Below are 18,628 nucleotides of genomic sequence, written 5' to 3'. Positions count from 1 at the left end.
TCAATCGAATTGTCATGTTACATTTTCTGCATTTTAACTAGCCGGCTCTTCCTGTTATGCTTATAGTTAATCAGACACCGAAGTCGCATTTTGCATGCGGCAAATGCTTTAACATGTAATGCAATAGTTATACGCATGATGATCAAACACCGGACAGCTGGCGCCATTTTAAAATACATGAAAAGGATTTTCGGTTAGTCATTTATTCCCAGAGCGATCGTTACTTACATCGAGACTTTCAACGGGTCAACGATATGAAGGAACTACCTTGCCCGATTTAAACTTCCTCTGGAGTCGTGTAATTCGTGGCACCGCCAATGAGGGCAGCACTAAACGGATTATCACGGCGATGGCGGGAACTAAATGGAAGGTCTGTGTAACCCAGCGCCGCCATTTTGAATCATGTACGCATTGTTACCATCTCCCCAGTATTAATTACTGATATAATAGAGCATTAACGTAATCCTGATTTTATAGAAACGAGCAGCGCGATTCTCTGTAAACGATGTCCAGGAATGCTAGACAAATATTACAATGCATATAGTAGATATGGTAATATTTAGATGGAGCTATAAAAAGTGTGTACAGTTTTAGGGATTCCGCCAGAGGAAGCTGCAAACGCACGATCTCAAGAATCTTTTCGTAAAGGATCTAAAGAACGATTTGATGGTTCATCTCGGAGAGTGTTAAATTCCACCTTTGTCGAGTTCCCTCGTCCAGTTAATGTTATGCTTCATTCAAATCTGAAAATATGTAATCCGCACCGAAAACCTCCCGATGACCCGTGAATCCTTTCGGAGCTGACTCCTTCCAATTAATTGGAATCTCTTCTTAAGTATGTAATTCGCGTGCCAGTACACGTAATTATAAACTAAGGGCCACTGTAAAGAAGATTATTTCACTGACTGGTTGTGCAAAAATGAATCTGTTATGAAAGTCGACAGGTATGGTTATCAACGGCCATATTATTTATTTTTATGTCAGCGAGAATGTCATGCTTAGATCGAGCCCTGACATTCATTTTGGATTTGGAGCATATTTGTTGCAATTCTGGAATCTACGGATCGAATGAAGTAATTAAAACAATGATGTCTTTAGGTAAGGGTTGAAGTCTGGTCGGACCGTATTATTATTCTTTCCATTCCGATTGAAAGCTGCATCGTAAGAAAATGTATAGGTAAGTTTCTCAGTGTCAGCTTCAATTATTTGCGGGTATATGTTACAGCGAGGAAATTATTTTCAGTAGAACATGTGCCAGAATTCTTTTGCATCCTGGGTTAGCTGACCGAGGCTCCCTTTACTGATCTGAACACTGGTGGAAAATAATGAAGGATAAAATGCCACCATTTCGCAGGAAAAAATCTGGAAAGTCATTTCCCGTCAAGGTCTGCACATTGGATGCGGAGCTCGAGTTTAATCTGGAGGTTTATATAAGTTATATATCGACGTGGATACTGTGAAAACAAAGGCAATGAACATTAGAGATAAGTTTCTATAATTTTGCTTTTAGTGGAGAGCTACGGGAAGGGATTTATTTGACTTGGTCTGCCGCACGATAGGACTTAGAGAAACATGGTATTTTGGGCTTCAGTATGAAGATGCAAAAGGTTTTATATCATGGCTCAAATTGGACAAGAAAGGTAAGACTAATCATTGCGTTATAGGAACGATCCTTTAGAAGTATGCCCAAATGTATAACAAAGTAAATTGATTTTAGTTCAAGATCAAGGTATTTCGCAACAGCCCACAACACCTTTCATGTTCCTTGCCAAATTTTATCCAGAGGATGTTGCGGAGGAACTAGTTCAAGAAGTCACTCAGCACTTATTTTTTCTCCAAGTGAAGCAGGCCATTCTTTCAATGGACATATATTGTCCTCCAGAAGCTTCTGTCTTATTAGCATCATATGCTGTTCAAGCAAAGGTAACGAAGCATTGGTGTTAACGGTGATGTATCGCAGCATGCATTGTTCAAGCCTTTTGCAATGTATTACCTGTTTCCATGTACACTAAAAGTATGGAGACTATGATGAAGTTTCCTACCGTCCTGGAATGCTAGCTAGTGAAGACTTACTACCACAGAGAGTTATCGATCAATACCAAATGACTCCTGAAATGTGGGAAGACAGGATAAAAATATGGTATGCCGATCATCGTGGAATGTCTCGCGATGAAGCAGAAATGGAATACCTTAAAATAGCTCAGGACCTTGAAATGTACGGTGTTAATTACTTTCCAATTAGTGTAAGTACCACATAAAAGATTCCTTATGGCCTCCATAATTATGTGTTAAAATTTTAGATAATTCGATATTACCCAGTTCAGAGAAATATTTCATCAACGATTAATCCCTTAGATGTCACTTTTATATCATCTTAATATTAGAGTATATATAATGAAATATGTATTTCAGAATAAAAAGGAAACCAATCTTTGGCTCGGCGTAACGGCACTTGGATTAAATATTTATGAGAAGGAGAACAAGCTGACTCCGAAGACTACGTTCACCTGGTCCGAGATCCGTCACATTAGCTTCGACGACAAGAAGTTTGTGATAAAGCCTGTGGAGAAGGCTTCCCCTAACTTCGTCTTCTTCTCTCAGAAAGTTCGCATGAACAAATTGGTAAAAAAACAGTCAGATGTTGGCAGCTGGGTGAAGGGCTTGGTATCTGTAGGCTTCGACGAGCATAACACTGAGAAAGTTGCTCGTGTATTATTTGTTAAGATTCTGGACCTGTGTATCGGCAACCACGATCTGTTCATGCGGCGACGTAAGCCTGACTCGATGGAAGTTCAACAGATGAAGGCGCAAGCTAAGGAAGAAAAATCTCGGTGAGTCTATTCATTGGTTTTTAATACTTTCAATTGGCTGCCTTTTTTACGTTGCTACCTGTGAATTGTGTTTTAGCTTATAAAACCATTCGCAATGTAATATACGTTAACCATGTGGCTGTTTCTTAATGATGTATTTATTTTTTTCTACTTACACTAGCCTTGACGATTGTGCATGATGTGTTGTTTAATAATAGTCATAAACTCAGTACATACACGAACAGAACATATTACTTAACATGTTGCATTAAACATGTTATATTAAATCAGTATTATATTTGGATCTCAAATATTTTGTTTCTCTTTTTTAATTACTTTTACAAGATTGGTAGCATCGTAAAAAAAAATAGCCTAGAAATAATAATGTTTCTTCCAAAGTCACAACTCATTCCGTCGTAAGGTTTTTCTGTCGACTAAGAAGATCCGGAGATCCACAAGAAGCATTTATTAATGTGATACAAGTGACATGCTTTAACATTTGTAGCTTTTGACAGTCAAAAACAAAGTATAATCTAATTTAATAATGTCCTTATGGCAATATTTGATAATGACAAAACGTTTGGCCAAATTACTAGGTAAGTAGCATTTAAATCTCATTGTAGACAAAAGTACGATATGATGGACATTATCACCTTTCAAGAAGGTAAGACAACCGATTTCATGCCGATTGGAAATATTGATTGATAATTGAGCTTGAATGCAGTGAATCGTGGCCCAATATGTTGGATGATAAATTTAAGCTAATTTTACAATAATAAACTAATTTAACGTATACTTATTATTTGTTTATCTAATTATGGCTGTGCTTGTCTTAAAAATAGGAGGCAAATTGAAAGGAATAAATTGGCCCGAGAGAAGCAGTTGCGAGAAGCTGCAGAAAGAGAAAAAGCTGCCATGGAACAGAGATTGTTACAATATCAAGAAGAAATACGATTGGCGAACGAGGCTTTGGTAAAATTCTAGAATTCGATTTGACGTCATTTATGCCCTAAATTTAAATATTTAAATTTATTGAATCTCATTTTGCAAGCAGTTAAGAATATAGGTTATTTTTTGCAGAGACGATCCGAAGAAACAGCTGATCTCCTTGCCGAAAAAAGTCGGGTGGCAGAGGAGGAAGCTCTCTTACTAAGTCAAAAGGCGTCAGAAGCTGAGCAGGAAATAACACGGATTAGGTTAAATAACATGAAGACAGAAGAGGAGAAGGTTCATTTAGAAAGGAAGACTCGTGAGGCAGAATTGCTAACCGAGAGGCTCGTACAGGAGTCAGAGAGAAGAGCTGCGGAAGCTGAGAAATTGAAGGACGAGCTTCTACGTGCAAGGATTGCTGAAAAGGAAGCGAAAGAAAAACTCTTAGAATTCCTTAGCAGAAATGCCTACACTGCTGCAATAGCTGTCAGTATATACAGATATTCTTTTTCTTTTCTTTTTTAAATATCTAAATTTTGAGTGTCGAGGTATCCCTTAGATGCTCACGAGTCATATATTAAAATTTCGGCCAGGTGGATCGATGCCGTTAAAAAAGTGTGTTCTTCGAATTGATTAGCTTTGAGGATTTTATGTAACCTTAAACACTTTAATTAAACTTAATTTGTATCTTTTTACAGCCCGTACCAAATCTCTTCCCTTCGACACAAGTGCTTCCATCAGAGCTGCAAGCAGACTTGCAGACTCTACAGTTAGATGCCGAGCCACTGCCTACAGATCTTACATCATACGATCTGATAGCCGATGGAGATGTCGACCAACTGTCCCTAGAAATTGAGAAGGAACGAGTGGACTATTGGGAAAAGAGCAAGCACTTACAAGAACAGTTGAGAGAACTAAGATCGGAGATCGAAGTGATGAAGGTCGGTGAGAAACAATGCGAACTGGATCAGCTTCATGACGAGCAGGTGCGACTCGGGGAGAACAAGTATAGCACGCTTAAGCGAGTTAAGTCAGGCTCTACGAAAGCTAGAGTCGCCTTTTTCGAAGAACTTTAAGGACTGCGACATGCGACCGATGGTCGACGTCTAGGAGGTTAGGTCGAAACGTGGCAGAACGCACATATATTTTCATGTACGTTGCGTGTATCATGACCTGCATCTGTATGAAATTTATATATATACATATAGAGAAAGAGAGTAAAATCGTATACGTGGACTCGTGCACTCGAATGTGTACATACGTTCCTCGACTGCAGTAGTGTGTACGAAAGGATGACTTAGAACTAGGTTAGGAGACAATCATTGTTATACCAGTTACTTTGTTAGGGAAGATTTCATCGCGTTAAACGAATCGACGCGCATAGAGGTGCGACTAACGAAATTACTGTAATATATTAATATTCCGTTACGTTTATAAGATCTAGTTTGCTTCCTAGTGCAGTATTTACATGGTACTAGCGGATACTGAGATGACCAGTGCACATATCTGCTCTCTCAAAAATCTGACGCAACTAACACCGAATGTCATTTTACAATTACTCTAGGCTGTGGCGAATATATACATATATGTATACACATATAAACACACATATATGTTATGCACGTTATACATGCATACAGTTTTAGGGAACCGCATATATTTTTTAACATTTTAACCAATTGCACAGAAACACTTTTGAATGGTTTATCGAGTACTGCTATCATTCTGTGCTCGTAGTGAAATGATTTAACCGTTGACTCTTTAGACGGAATTTTATCGACTGACATTAAAATACCGTAACTATGAGTTAGGCGTTTCAAAGGATTTTTATTTCACTGTCTATTCGTTTGTCGTATGTTTTGCGTCAGAATATGTGTGTATAATTTAAAGTTTCCACTGTTTTTTTTTCTCGTTAACCATCAAACTATTGTCCCGAGATATCTATTACCGAATTCCCAATATACGTCTTTTTAATTATTTAGTTTTTAACCGCTTAGTTAGGAGTTGTAATTTCCTTAACATGAATATTTGTACCCTACTGAGTCGTTAAAACTTTATTAAGATAGCCTTAGACGTATACGTGAATATATGGTCGCGCGAAACTTGTACGTATGGTCGCCGAGTACAATTAAGTGCCTTGTTGTAAGTGCTCTCAATTTGTTAATATCATAGTAGTAAAACAAAAGCTGGCGTTGCCGGAGACCTATACATTAATTCAAATAATATTCTTCCCTTTAAAGGCGAGGCGAAATGTGATTGGTGATTCTGTTATGTCAACAATGAAAATGAAAAACCCAGTTACAAGTTCGAGGCGTGTCGTGGCGCGACATTTGCATACTCGAGCAGTGATTCAACTTCATTTCTGTTTACTCTGGTACAGTCGGATTAAAACAAAATAGTACAATTCGGTATAATGAAGAAAATGACAGTACAAATTAAGAGGATCAAATATTCAATCATTTTTCTGATTATTTTTTTAATTCTGATAGGAGCTCGCGCACTCGCGATGGCGGTACCACCTACCAGTCGCCATTGGCGGCTCACGTACATACAATGCTCATCTCTGACAATATTAATGCATGGTCCACCCCCTGCCCCTGCTATTGCTCGTAAACCTGGGTAAGTGAGTCTACTGCATGGCCCTTCTCTTGAGGTTTGTCATTTACGGCACTGACAAGCATTCACAAGTTTGACGTTTCTTTTGTCTCTTGGTGGGAAAAGCGTTATTCCAAAAATCTAACGTAAGTAGTTGACCATAACGGTAATCGATCCAAGGTGATGTGATTTTTGAGGTTACGAGACTATCGTCGATTGTCGGAGTCAAAGCAAAATCTCTCGTGGAATGTTGGATGAGTCACTAAGTTTTAAACTAATCTGTTAACAATCGTCATATTTTTACTTAATCTTCTCTTGGCTCACCCTGTCTAGTATTTAACCGTGTTACCGGTGACGGTGTTTGTAGGAAGTGTTTCAAAATAAAATTCATGCCCCTATGAGAGGTTACCAATTTAATATTTTGGTTATTCTTGTTTAGAACAAAACTGAGATATACGTATCGTGGCCAAGATGGAGTGGTTATTTGGGAAACGTATTACGCCGGAAGAAATGTTGAGGAAAAATCAACGTGCCCTCAACAAAGCTATGCGGGACCTTGACAGGGAAAAAATGCGGATGGAACAGCAGGAGAAGAAGATCATAGCTGATATTAAAAAACTTGCCAAGGAGGGACAAATGGTAGGGCTAAATAATTCTCAACCGATCGATTTTATAACCGGTAATTGAATATTAAAAATTTAACAAAACCTTTCCTTTAATTTATTCAGGATGCTGTCAAGATAATGGCAAAAGATCTCGTTAGAACTAGACGTTACGTTAAGAAGTTTATGTTGATGAAAGCTAACATCCAAGCGGTATCGTTGAAGATCCAAACGTTGCGTTCGCAAAACACGATGGCACAAGCTATGAAGGGTGTAACGAGAGCAATGCAGAGCATGAACAAGTGATTATTTTTATAACTTTACTTTTTTTAGACGTAACCTATTTTTCCTGTTATGTTATGAAATTATATGTATTTACCTTAATGTGACAAGTTATATCTTTATATTTTAGGCAACTTAATCTTCCACAAATACAGAAGATATTGCAGGAGTTTGAGAAACAGTCGGAAATTATGGATATGAAGGAGGAAATCATGAACGACGCGATAGACGACGCGATGGAAGATGAAGGAGACGAGGAAGAAAGGTGATTTTATAAATAATAATTGAGGATAACTAATTTCAATCATAGTTGTTTTATGAAATTTGTTACTTCTTTTTTCTTATATATTTCTTTCAACAGCGATGCAGTTGTCTCGCAAGTGTTAGACGAATTGGGGCTGCAATTAACGGATCAACTTTCGGGTTTACCACAAGCTGCCGGCTCCTTGAGTGTGGCAGGTTCGAAACAACCTGTGGCTGCTGCTGCAGGAACTGCCGACGAGTCAAACAATCTAGCAGATGCCGATGCCGATCTGCAGGCCAGATTGGAAAATTTACGCCGAGAGTAAAAGTATTTTTTTTTTTCCTTCATTGGATATTTGTATAATTAATTTGTCAGAATTTTGCTTTATACTTGTGATAACGTTTTCTTAAGGGAGCGGAACTTACCGCACCGGTACTCGAAGAAAGCTAAATCGATGCATTGACACCGCTCCCTTAAAAGCCCTTACGTCTCGAAGGGGTTGCAAGAATTTAATAATTAACTAAAGATTCGGTACCAGAGACCGGAGTTGCTGTACATTAAAATCGAACGTGCACTTTTCACCGCGTAGAATAATCTTTGACTAAGGACGTGGGGTTTTATAATTTTGCTATAAAGTAGAATCGTTGCAGCGGTCGCACGTTTGTGTATAGAATAATGCCCAGAAATTGTTATTTCCGGTTAGAATAGGAGAAACTAATTAAAAATGGGTGGAACGTTGCCGAGAGAGGCAGAGGAAAGGCAGGGTTCGAAAGGTCTACAAAGACTGCTTGCAATCTGCAATATATATATATATATATTATTTAATGTGAATATCTTAGGAATTATAATTAACTAGTGGACTAAAGTTATGTACAGGAGATCTCTTCGTTCCGTATTAAATATACATACGTATGGCACTTTGTATTTACACGTGTATATCCGTAATCGCTAACCGTATAAAAGTCTCAAACGAAGGTGTCGCGCTAATCCGTCGCTCGCCGCCAACGACAAATCATTTTCTCGCATAAGGATAAAGGGGAACGCGACGGTCGTCGCGGGCTGTCGCCGCGACCTCGCGACAATGGCTAAGCGAGCCCGCGACGACTTAAATTCGATTCTAATGGTACCGCGACTACTCCAGTCGGGCCTATCGCTCCTAACTCGAAACAACGAGAAGAGGCCTACTCGCTCGACGACGGTCACCGGGACGCCTGGGCTCGGATGCGAAAAGAACGCCGTTAAGGAAACTCTCCTTCGCGTCCGATAACGAGGATAACGAGGGGTAATGCGATGTAACGTTTGCGAACAGCCTCTGGAAGAGTTACCCTATTATCGCGATATAGTCTTTGCGGCTGGCCCCATATTTACAGCAAGCTTCGTTCCGCACCTCTTTCCGCCCTGGGGAACCAGGTAACGCGCGATACCGCGATTCGTTGTCGAGTAGAGGCTCGGGGCTCCCGTGCGCGTATATTGTCTAAGTATACGTCCGGACCGGTCGCTCTAAGGAAGGTGGAGAGCGACGGCTCCGAGAACGCGAGATCGGCACGAAAGCTGACGAACGGTGGAATGTTTGGTGTTAACGACCAGGAGGAGAGACGCGACCTTACGGAGATCGTCCCCGGTCTCGTCCTTGCTCCCGTTCGAGAGCGATCGTGCTCTCGGGGAAGGGCGACTAAGACTAGGAGGGATTTTCGTAATTCCCGCCGACTCGTTACGGCGCCGATTAACGAGTCATTACGAGGTAATTGGCTCGTCCTCGGGGTCGGGTAGTTCGGCTAGCGAGGTTAATGCTTAAGTTAGCGATATCGGAGAGTCGTGGAACATCGAGCTTCGCCGAGTAACGAATCGTTATGCCTTCCTCTTTGCTTCTCCCGGTGGCCGCGCGACGGGACCGGGAATTCGTACTCGGGGCCGACTTCCGGGAGGTTTCGCTCCCGTCAGGGAGGGCGGCGATCCTTCGGGAGCGGGTCTCTAGGATGACGGCCCCTCGGCGTCACTCGGTCGGTTCCTTTAACGAGGTTAATGACGATCAACGCAAACGATGGGAACTCTTGGTCAAGCGGGCCGAACGGTGGCGAGTACCTAACTTAATGGGGTCCTCGCGATCCTGGCGCTTGCGTTGGAAACGCTATCGTACATATTTACAAGGGCCGTCGTCTCCGCGGAAACGCTGCTCCCAGGTACGACGAGCCCTCCGACCGCTCCTTCTGGAGTAGACGCGGGTCCCGAGCCGGAAGAGTAGGACGGTCTCGAGTCATATGGTCCAGACCTGCACCTTCTCCGCGACTATGCACCAGCTCGCGTGGTCGTAGTAGGAGGAAATTACGTGGAGGTTCTCGACGTACTTCTCGATCAGCTGGTCCAGCTCGCCCTCCCTGAAGACGTGGTAGTACTGGTGGTAGGTGATGGCACCTCCCCCGCGGTCCGAGGGGAGCGACTCCTGGGAGGAGGAGGCGCTGAGGGTGCCGTTGCTGGCCGCTGCCGAGGCGGTGCCCTCGGACACGTCCGAGTCCGGCTTCCCGGGGACAGGCCCTCGAGAGGGAGCCTCCTCGGAGGCCGACCGGCCTCGGGCCTGGAACCTCCTCCTCGGGGCGGCGGGGAACCGGCAGCCGCGCCCGGACTCCCGACTCTCCGGGCCGGCGAGCGAGCTCGATTCCGGGGACTCCTCCGAGCGCCCGGGGACCTTCCTCGCCGGCCTCTCCCGCTCCCCGAAAACCTCCAAGCTTGCGGACCCCGCGACGAGGTCGAGCGCGTCCTCGGAGCCGCTTCTCGGCACTCGGCCGACGGGGGTGTCGCTCCGTCCCGGCTTGTCCGGTTCCGAGTCCCGGGGCCGGTCGCTGGCCCTTTTCGGCCAGGCGATCGTATCCAGGAGCTCGCTGTACTTGCAGGACTCGCCGGGGCTCTCCTTGTAGTAGGGATCCATGGAGCGCAGGTCCCGCCGAGCGTCGTCGGGACGAGTCGCGTCCCGGTCCGGTTCCTGAGTCAGGTTCTCGCTCAGCCTCTCCGTGAAATCGATCAGGTGCCGGCGACACTCCTCGCTCCAGGTCACGTCCTCCGGCGAGGGGCACCTCGAGGAGCTCTTGGAGGAGCTCCGCGAGGAGCCGATCAGCCTCCGTAGTTCCGAAGAGGAGCCCGTCCTCCTCAGGGAAGACTCGGGATCGGGCGAGGCAGGGGACCCGCCCCGGACGGCCGCGCCGACCGCGTCCTCGCGGTCCTCCGGTTCCGGGACGTCGCTCCCCTCGACGGGGAGTGGTCCGGGGTCTTCCGTCTCGGGCGGCGCGTCGACAGCCTCCTGCGGGTTTTCTGAAAAGGACGATCTCCTCTGTAATGCCGGACCTATCGCCAAGGGCGGGGAAACAACTCGAGATACCTTTCTTCGGGACGAGGAACCGCTCGTCCGAGATGACGCTGATGACCGAGCCCGCCGACCGCGGGGACGAGCCCCCCGAGGAGTCGCTGTCCAAGTCGTCGGTCTCCGGGTTGAAGAGCTCCAGCGACAGGAGCCTGGGCAGAGTCTTGGCAACGGCCTCGAGCCTCCCCGCGGTCGAGGTCGAGGCCCTCCTAACAAGGGGGAAGCTCGGCTTCGAGCACCTGGTGGCGAAGCCCGGCCTCTGCTTCAGCAGCTCCTTGATCTGGTCCAGCCTGCTCTTCCGGGTCTCTTCCTCGTCGGCCGACCTGGCGAGCTCCTCCTCGGGAACCGAGCCGAGCCCCGCCTCGTCCTCGGGCGGCCTGGGGCCCGCGCCCCGGCCGGCCCTCCCTTCCAGGTGAACCGAGGACAGTTCCTCGGGCCGCTTCTCCTCGTAGCGGGACCTAGCCTCCTCCTGCTTCCTGCCGGAAACCGAGCCGAGGGCGGGAAGAGGAGGCGGGGGAGTCGGAGGGGGCCTCGCCTGGAGGGCGCCGAAGCCGCGGGGCGGGCTGGGTGGGGTCGCCGGGAACTGCTTAACCAGCGGCGACCCGGGCACCGGCTTCGACCTAGCGCCCCCGTGGTCGGGCGGATGCTTGACCCTGGGCGAGGGCGGCGCCGAGAGCGCGGTGAGCTGGTGCCCGACCGTGGCCGAGGTCGGGTCCGACGGCGTCTCTGGCCTCGGCACGTAGATCACCGAGGCGAAGCTGTCCTCGGAGTCGACGCTGGTGTCGCTCTGCAGGCTGCTGTCCTTGGAGGAGTCCGAGCCGTCCTCGCGGGACGGCCTCCTCTCCACGACCGGCTCCGGCTCGCGCCTCGCCGTCGCCGCGGTCGCGGTCGCGGTCGCCATCTCGCTCGGCCTCGTCGCGGGATCGCCGTTTTCTGGGGAGAACGCGCCCGGTTAGACGTCCGGTCGGGACCAGGAGACGGGGAAGCGAGACGCGGGGTACCGTTCGCCTCCGTCGACTTCCAGCCCTGCAGCATCTTGACGAAGCCGTTCCTGATCGACATCCCGGAGACCCTCTCGATGTTGTCGGTCGAGCGCTTGATCTTGTCCGAGAGGCCACTTTTGAGCAGCTGGAACCGCTTCGAGGCGTTCCCCGTGTAGACGGTGTCCTTGAACGCCTCGAAGGCCTTCCGCTTGCAGATGATCTCCTCGTTGAGGGAGGCCTGCTTCATGATGTTGCGGCGGACCCGCTCCTTCTCCTCGAGCCGTTCCAGCGACATCAGCTCCTCGTTCATCGAGCTCTGCTTGTGGACACCGCCTCGCTTCGCCTGCGAAAAGGAACGATCGGTTAGCCAGGTCGGCGCGCCTCCTGTCCGGCCGGTCGCGGGGTGACTCGCCATCTGAAACTCCAGAAGGTCCTCGACGAGCCCTGGAACGGCGGGGCCGTCCTCGGGGTCCTCCTCCGGGTCCTCCGGACCGACGTCCTCCACGAGATGCGACTTCTGCTTGACTAGCCTCGGCTTGGAGCCCGCTAGGGAGGGCGTCCTCGACCTCTCGTCCAGGTTGAGGTCCGAGGTCAGGGTGGAGCAGAGGCCCGGGATGCTGGACCTCGACCGGACGAGCTCGAGCCGCTGGATCTCCAGGATGTCCCCGAGGCTCTTGGACTTCACGCTCAGGGCGTCGGCTGGCTTGCCGACGACGACGCCCGGGTCCTCGAGGCGCCGCAGCTCGATCGGCAGGTCGTCCACGTCCCCGCTGTCCTCGTGGCCGAGGTGCTTCCGGTCCTTCCCCGAGCCGGTCTGCCAGGGCTCCAGGAACCAGGGACGGGACCCTCGCTTGCCGCCCGCCAGTTTCTGAAAACCGACCGGTCTTTCGTTCTCCCTCCCGTTCCTCCACCTTTCGTTTCGTTCATCGCAATTGGAAAGATCTCGAGACCTGCAGCGCCCGCCGGAAGAAGCTGTAGCAGGTCTCGTTCGGGCTCGACAGACTGCTCGTCGAGGGGGACGGGCTGAAGATCGGGTCGATCCGGTAGCTCTTGCTCCGGAACTTCCGCTGGCCGCCCCTGAAACGATCGCGACGCGTTTAGGACCTTCGACCGGTCGGGGGGGACGGAGAACGCTCGAGTCACCTCTTGGACGTCAGGATGCACTTCTGGGGCCGGTGGTCGCAGCGGCAGGCGCCGCAGGGCCCGGAGGCGCCTCTCGAGGAGTTCGGGCAGCAGGACTTCGGCCACGGCACCAGGACGTCCTGCGACTCGAACTGCAAAAGAGGAGGACGACTCTTCCGGGTGAGGGGGTCGCCGTAGGGCGGTCGGTCGGTCGATTTACCTTCCGGTGCCTCTGCTCCATGGCCCAGACGGAGATGACCAGCCGGCCGCCGATCCGCAGCACCCTCGCGAGCTCCTTCAGCGCGTGGACTCGCCTCTCGGTCGTCGCGAAGTGGTGCACCACGGCGATCGAGAGGACCGCGTCGAAGCTCTCATCCCGGAAGGGCAGGGCGAGGTTGTCGCAGATCAGGACCTGAAACGAGACGAGCCAGTCGGTCGTCCTCCGGCCCGAGGGCGGTCGAGCCCCGTCAGGGCGCTCACCTCGTTCTCCTTCTCGCGGGCGATGTCCGTCAGCCTCTTGCAACGGTCCACCCCGACCTTGAAGACGCTCTGGTTGACGCTCAGGTACTTGCCGTTGCCGCAACCTGAGGGAAACGATCGCGATCAGATTATTTCCTTCTCGAGAGAGAGGGAGGAGAGGAGTCGGGAGAGGGTGGAGGCATACCGATGTCGCAGACCAGCGCCCCGGGTTCCAACTCCTGGAGGAACTCGTGAATCCTCGGCCAGGGTCGGCTCTGCGCGGTCCTCTCGGCGCATTGCTCGTAGACCTCGTGGACGTAGGCTTGCTCCAAGGCCACGGACCGAGCTGCTCGTTCTCCGTCGCTTTCCGACATCCCTCTCGCTAGGGTGGCTTCCCCTCGTCCATACGCGAGCTCCTGGGGAAATGAGATTCGCGGCGGTTTATCTTCCCGGGCCTACGGGACCGATCCTCGGGAGCGAAACGCGGAGGCGAGGCCGGGGAAAGAAAGAGCACGGGGCACTCGGTATACGATTCGTCGGTTTTATTCTTTGCACGCGGCGGAAGTACAGACGCTCAGGGCGGGCCGACGGGAAGACAGCCGCAGCGAAGCAGGTCACGCAGGATCCTCAGGAGACGCCTCTCTTCGCGGACCTCCTCCGGGGCGACTCTCTCCCGGTACCCGAGGAAGGGCACCGCGTACGCTCGACACCATCGCAGGAACTCCCCGCAGTCCTCGGTGCGGATGAAGGTGACGATGGCCCACAGGGCGCCGACGTGCCCGACGTATCGTTTGCCCTGCAGGTAGATCCGGCAGACGTCGAGGAACTGGATCAGGTCGACGACGCTCATCTCCGTCGACTCGGCCCTCCTAGGGATATCCTCGTCTCGGCCTCTCACCCCTTGCCGGACATCGTCCTCCGGCGGAGACCCCCTCCGGGTGATCAGACACCTGTTGCTCGAGGCTCCGACTTCCGACCGACGGAAACTCCGTTCCTCCGGATAGATCGCCTCGACTCCGCGCCTCCGCCCCGAGGAAGTCCCTTCTTCTCGGCGTCTCCTGGCGTCGGAGAGTGGACGCGCTCCTCGCCGAGAGGCGATGCTCGATCCATATGCCCCCGCGGATGGATATATACGGATACGCGGTATATGCGCCTCTCTCTCTCTCTCTCTCTCTCCATCCTCCGGGCTTCGTCTCTCGGAACGGAGCGGCTGCGCGGTGAATTCATTCGATATCCCTTTCCACTACCTGGGGTAGTTTCTGTGCACTGGGTCAACTAATTTACGGGTGCACGCATCCGTGGCCCCGTCGATCGTCTCGACCGGTCGCGTCGAAATCGGGATCCCGGAGACCGGCGACCGTCCGGCCAGGAGACGCCGGGTCGGCGATCGCTGATGTTCCAATTTTTTTTTTTTTCTATTCCACCGGCGAAATCGATCCGCGGGTTAACGCCAACATTTTCGACCGGGGGGTCGTCTCGACGGAACTCGGAGATTCTTCTCGCGACTCCCTGGGAAGTTTTCCCCGCGGAGAGGGTGGACCTCGGGGCGCCAGGTTTCCTCGATAGTTGGATACTGGGTGACCCAGAACCGACGCCGCCACGTACATAGGAAGTACATCCTCCGCGTATAGGGGTGGACGCCGGAGAGGAATATACCGCGCAAAGGGATGAAGCGCCTTTGATGTCGCCGGTCAAACGTCGCTCCCGGCAAGAGTCGGCGACGCGCCCGATGAACGAAAGATCCCCCGGGAAGATCGGGAGCCAGGAAATCCCGCCTTCCAGGGCGATCGATTCGGATGTCCCGCGGTAACGAAATCCTGTCGGAAACGACGAGAGGACGACCGGAAGGCGTCGGGCGGTGCCAACAAAGGGAGACGTCGACGCCTGGACGTCGCGCGGATTCGCTCCCATTTTCCATTCGACGTGCGCGGCCGCCGGGAGATAAGTTTGCCCGGCTCGGATATAAAAAGAAAGTGGAACGAACCGGACAAACTGGAACGCGAATATTAAAAAACCCCTCCCGCCCCCGGATTCCATTTTCGCCGCTTCCTCGACGGCGCTCGGCGCCTCCTTCCCGGCTCGCGATCTTTCTCCTTTCCCTTTCGATGCCGATCTCGATTTCGATCGCGCGGAAAGTCCTCGGTGAAAGTGCCGCGAGGACGCGGATCACCGCAGCGCGAGCTTCCTCGGGGAACTCCGCTCGCGCGAGGGATTCTATCTCGTTCGGATCGGATCCCCCCGACTCGGGTCGGTCTCCAAGATGGTCAATTATTCAGGGTCTCGGCCCTACCTAATCGCGGACGACTCGAGCGAGCGACGGACAGGGAAGAAGCGACCCTCGACGGAGACCCGAGGTGGCCGCGAGGCGGTGATTTATGCGTTAACCAGCTGACCCAGTTATCCCCGACAAAGGTAGCGCGCTCGGATAAAAGTCCCGGGTGGGTATCGCAAATTGGGGGCCGAAGGAGAGGAGGGGACCTCGCGTCGCGGGCAATCGAGATGCAATCGAGATGCAATCGCCCGTAAGTGGCCCGTAAGCGCGAGCGGGCTAACCCCGATACCGTAATTCCCGACCTTGGCGGGAAACCGCCGATAAGCGGCCGAGAGATCGCTAAACGTTTCTTTATGGATTCGCCGGGTGGACGCGGAAAGGGGAGCAGAGAGAGAGGAGGGAACGTCCCCGCGGTCTAAAAATAACCGGGCGAAAAACGTGGTCCTTGCCAAGGGGGTGGCAGGGGTGGGCGCCGCTGCGACGTCGCGGTGGATACGGCAACGTGCCGGCGCGAGGGAGGCCGCCATGAATGAAAGCACCGCGTATCGATTAATCCGCACCGCCCTATTTATAAGCGACGGTAAACGGTCCGCGCCGTCGGCCCCGACCCGAGGTTACGTCGGGACCGACGGCACCCTCCCCGGTCTCGAGGAAACCGGCGGGTCGATGCGAAAAGGACCGAGGGTCGAATCCACCCTCTCGAGGGTCTCCGGGAGCCGGGGATCCGCCATTGCTGGCTCGTCTCCGAGGAGCGACCCCGGGAAGGCGGCGAGACCTCCGGCTCGAGAAGGGGACGGAAGGAGAGGATCCACCCTGGCAGAGAGCGGACGTCTAGGAGGGCCCACGTACCTCGGCGACGATGCTCCTAGCGGTGTCCTCATTTCCCGTGGAGCGGAGGCGCGGGAAGGCGTGCTCGAGGTCCCGACCGGGCCTTGGCGTTCCTCGCGAGCCCTTGGTCAGCCATTACCCGGGCCAGGTTCCCTGAGAGGCTCCTGGAGGCGCCTGGGGTTCGTCGGGTAGGTCGGGAATCGGTCGGCGGTCCGTGGTCGGCGGGGATCGCGCGGCCAGACGAAGCGCTCACCCCGGGCACCTCGGACGAGACCGCGAACCACCTCGGCGACGGCGGGCGACGGCGGCCTACGCGGCTGCGGGTCAGCCCGAGCGCCCCCTTCGCCGCGACGCCGCGACGCCGCCAGGCGGCGCCTAAATCGACCGGTTGGCGCATCGCCCACGCCCGCCCGACCCGGCCGCGACACCGACGCCGTCGCGACGCCGACTCCCCATTGGCTGGCGCCTCCGGGGGAGGATGCACTCGGACCTCCGGCGTCGCCGGACGGATTCCGGACCGCGGTAACGATCGAATCGCTTGCCCCGCTTCCACCTTTTCCTGGCCGCGTTCTTCTTCCGAACCCATTTGTCGGCGATCGCTACCGATCTTTGATGACGCCGACTCGACGCCTTTTCGCGACCGGACGGAAACGTCCTCGAGACTCGGTTACCGGGCCTTTCGCGAGAAACGAACTTTCGATTTGCATCCGCGAAGGATTCGTTCCTCGTCCGCGGATGGGGGGAAGACGACAAGAATAAGAGCAAAGCGAAAGAGAGGAAGGATGTCGCTCGTCGACGAGGCGATCGATTCTCGGAGCCGGGGGAGGTAGATCGATGCGAAAAAACGATCGCTCGGTAGACTTTGTATCGGGCGGAGCAGGTTCGAAAGATATTCCTCCTCTTGATGCGTTTAGCGGTTCAAGGACGAGCGCTATCGGAAACACTCTCCTTATCGGTCAGCTGCTCGCATCTAATCGGCGTTTCGGCCTCGATTCCAAACGAGCGATTTCGATTAAAAAAGATACAAATAGAAAGAAAAACGGAAGGGAGGAGAATCAAATCTCGCCTCCCGAGTTTTTTGGAGCATCGGTCGAGATCGAGATCCGATCGTTCGAGTTGGCGATACGACTCGCCGACACCTTGAAAGCGTTTCTCAGTCGTCCGTGGATTTTCGAGGTGGAGGAGGATCGAGAAAAGGATCGCGTCCTCTCCCGGCTAGCTAGGATAATTTATTCGAGCGGCCAGTTCTTCTTCTTTGCCCGGTCGTCGTTGCCGACGCCGATCGCAGACGCCCAATATTGACGAAACGTCGATAACGGTCCCGATCAAAGGTAAAGATCTAGGCGCGGGAGGGTGGCGGGAAGGCAATCGAACGATTGTCCGTCGCTAGTCGACGGAGGGGAAGACGCGATAGGCTCGTAAAGGAAAGATAAATATGAAAATAAAAAGCAAGGGAAAAAGAAGGTGGCGCGCAGTTCACGGTTTATATAGAGGTGGGAGCAGGTGAAAAATTTCAGTAGCAGAGGCACGGCTCGGGGCATCGAGACGTAAAGTGCGCCCGAAAAAGGTCCCCGGAAGGTTTAGGTAATTCTCGTTGATTTTCTCGCCCCCCGATCCGGAGCGTCTTCTCGGCGGTTTCGACGTCGGGTCCCCCCTTTTTTTTCTCGACTCGAACGATCCGGAGCAAGAGAGGCGCGACGCGCGACCGCCGATCTCTTTGTGGATCCTTTGGAAAGGTTCTCGTCCCTCTCTCTCTCTCTCCTTCTCTCCCTCCCGTGGCGTTCCGCACGTGAGTGCCGTGGACTACTTTCGAACTCTCCGCAAGAAAGTCTAATCCGAAAGTACGAGCCGGAATTTGAATCGCCGAAATCCCTTGTCGTCCTTTGGACGAGTCGTTAAAGGAAAGGACCTTCGGTCGGTCTCCTGCATTCGCGCGGACGTCTCGGCGATGAAATGTCACCCTCGGCAGGATCTTCAACGGTCGGTGGTCCATTCGTGACGGTTCCGAGTCTCAAGGAACACTCATTTTCGCGAGGTGTCGACGAGCGGGCATAAGGACGAAGGACGAGAGACGTTCCTCGCGTCCTCGTTGTCTGGCTCGACGATGCCGGAACGAACCTTGAAGAGGTGGGTTTCGCTTGCGATTATC

The 18,628-nt window shown here is 51.9% G+C and overlaps 3 protein-coding genes across 10 annotated transcripts; 2 read left to right on the top strand and 1 right to left on the bottom strand.

The window, feature by feature from the left end:
• Positions 1 to 663: 663 nt before the first annotated feature.
• Positions 664 to 6,359, top strand: LOC105699514 (merlin). 4 transcript variants are annotated; one of them, XR_001104031.1, is made up of 12 exons: positions 664 to 944; positions 1,099 to 1,177; positions 1,247 to 1,424; positions 1,511 to 1,640; positions 1,718 to 1,923; positions 2,016 to 2,243; positions 2,413 to 2,831; positions 3,653 to 3,782; positions 3,891 to 4,226; positions 4,439 to 5,126; positions 5,981 to 6,114; positions 6,230 to 6,359. XR_001104031.1 is itself a non-coding variant. In XM_012424564.2 (11 exons), exons 3-11 carry the CDS (start codon positions 1,326 to 1,328, stop codon positions 4,814 to 4,816), a joined length of 1,824 nt encoding a protein of 607 aa, XP_012279987.1. In that variant the 5' UTR covers positions 664 to 944; positions 1,099 to 1,177; positions 1,247 to 1,325; the 3' UTR covers positions 4,817 to 5,954. The 4 variants fall into 4 exon arrangements, 3 of the variants coding, with proteins under 3 accessions (XP_012279987.1, XP_012279986.1, XP_023289918.1); XM_012424564.2 differs by lacking the exons at positions 5,981 to 6,114; positions 6,230 to 6,359 and having other exon boundaries at positions 2,413 to 2,622; positions 2,725 to 2,831; positions 4,439 to 5,954; XM_012424563.2 differs by lacking the exons at positions 5,981 to 6,114; positions 6,230 to 6,359 and having other exon boundaries at positions 4,439 to 5,954.
• LOC105699515 (charged multivesicular body protein 2a) lies at positions 6,260 to 8,387 on the top strand. 5 transcript variants are annotated; one of them, XM_012424566.1, is made up of 5 exons: positions 6,260 to 6,359; positions 6,775 to 6,974; positions 7,064 to 7,239; positions 7,350 to 7,484; positions 7,581 to 7,788. In XM_012424566.1, exons 2-5 carry the CDS (start codon positions 6,807 to 6,809, stop codon positions 7,786 to 7,788), a joined length of 687 nt encoding a protein of 228 aa, XP_012279989.1. In that variant the 5' UTR covers positions 6,260 to 6,359; positions 6,775 to 6,806. The 5 variants fall into 5 exon arrangements, with proteins under 5 accessions (XP_012279989.1, XP_012279988.1, XP_012279990.1 ...); XM_012424565.1 differs by having other exon boundaries at positions 6,349 to 6,481; XM_012424567.2 differs by lacking the exon at positions 6,260 to 6,359 and adding an exon at positions 6,546 to 6,686.
• A 91-nt stretch (positions 8,388 to 8,478) lies between these two features.
• On the bottom strand, positions 8,479 to 16,677 carry LOC105699304. The gene is made up of 9 exons (XM_023434135.1): positions 16,501 to 16,677; positions 13,585 to 13,795; positions 13,401 to 13,504; positions 13,141 to 13,332; positions 12,942 to 13,072; positions 12,749 to 12,875; positions 11,735 to 12,666; positions 10,834 to 11,681; positions 8,479 to 10,766 (listed from the first exon to the last, which is right to left on the bottom strand). Exons 2-9 carry the CDS (start codon positions 13,751 to 13,753, stop codon positions 9,718 to 9,720), a joined length of 3,552 nt encoding a protein of 1,183 aa, XP_023289903.1. The 5' UTR covers positions 13,754 to 13,795; positions 16,501 to 16,677; the 3' UTR covers positions 8,479 to 9,717.
• Positions 16,678 to 18,628: the final 1,951 nt, after the last annotated feature.

Source organism: Orussus abietinus, unplaced genomic scaffold, assembly GCF_000612105.2.
Source record: "Orussus abietinus isolate OABI.00-Male unplaced genomic scaffold, Oabi_2.0 scaffold8, whole genome shotgun sequence".
NCBI lineage: Eukaryota > Metazoa > Arthropoda > Insecta > Hymenoptera > Orussidae > Orussus > Orussus abietinus.
This window is presented reverse-complemented; position numbering and strand designations above follow the sequence as displayed.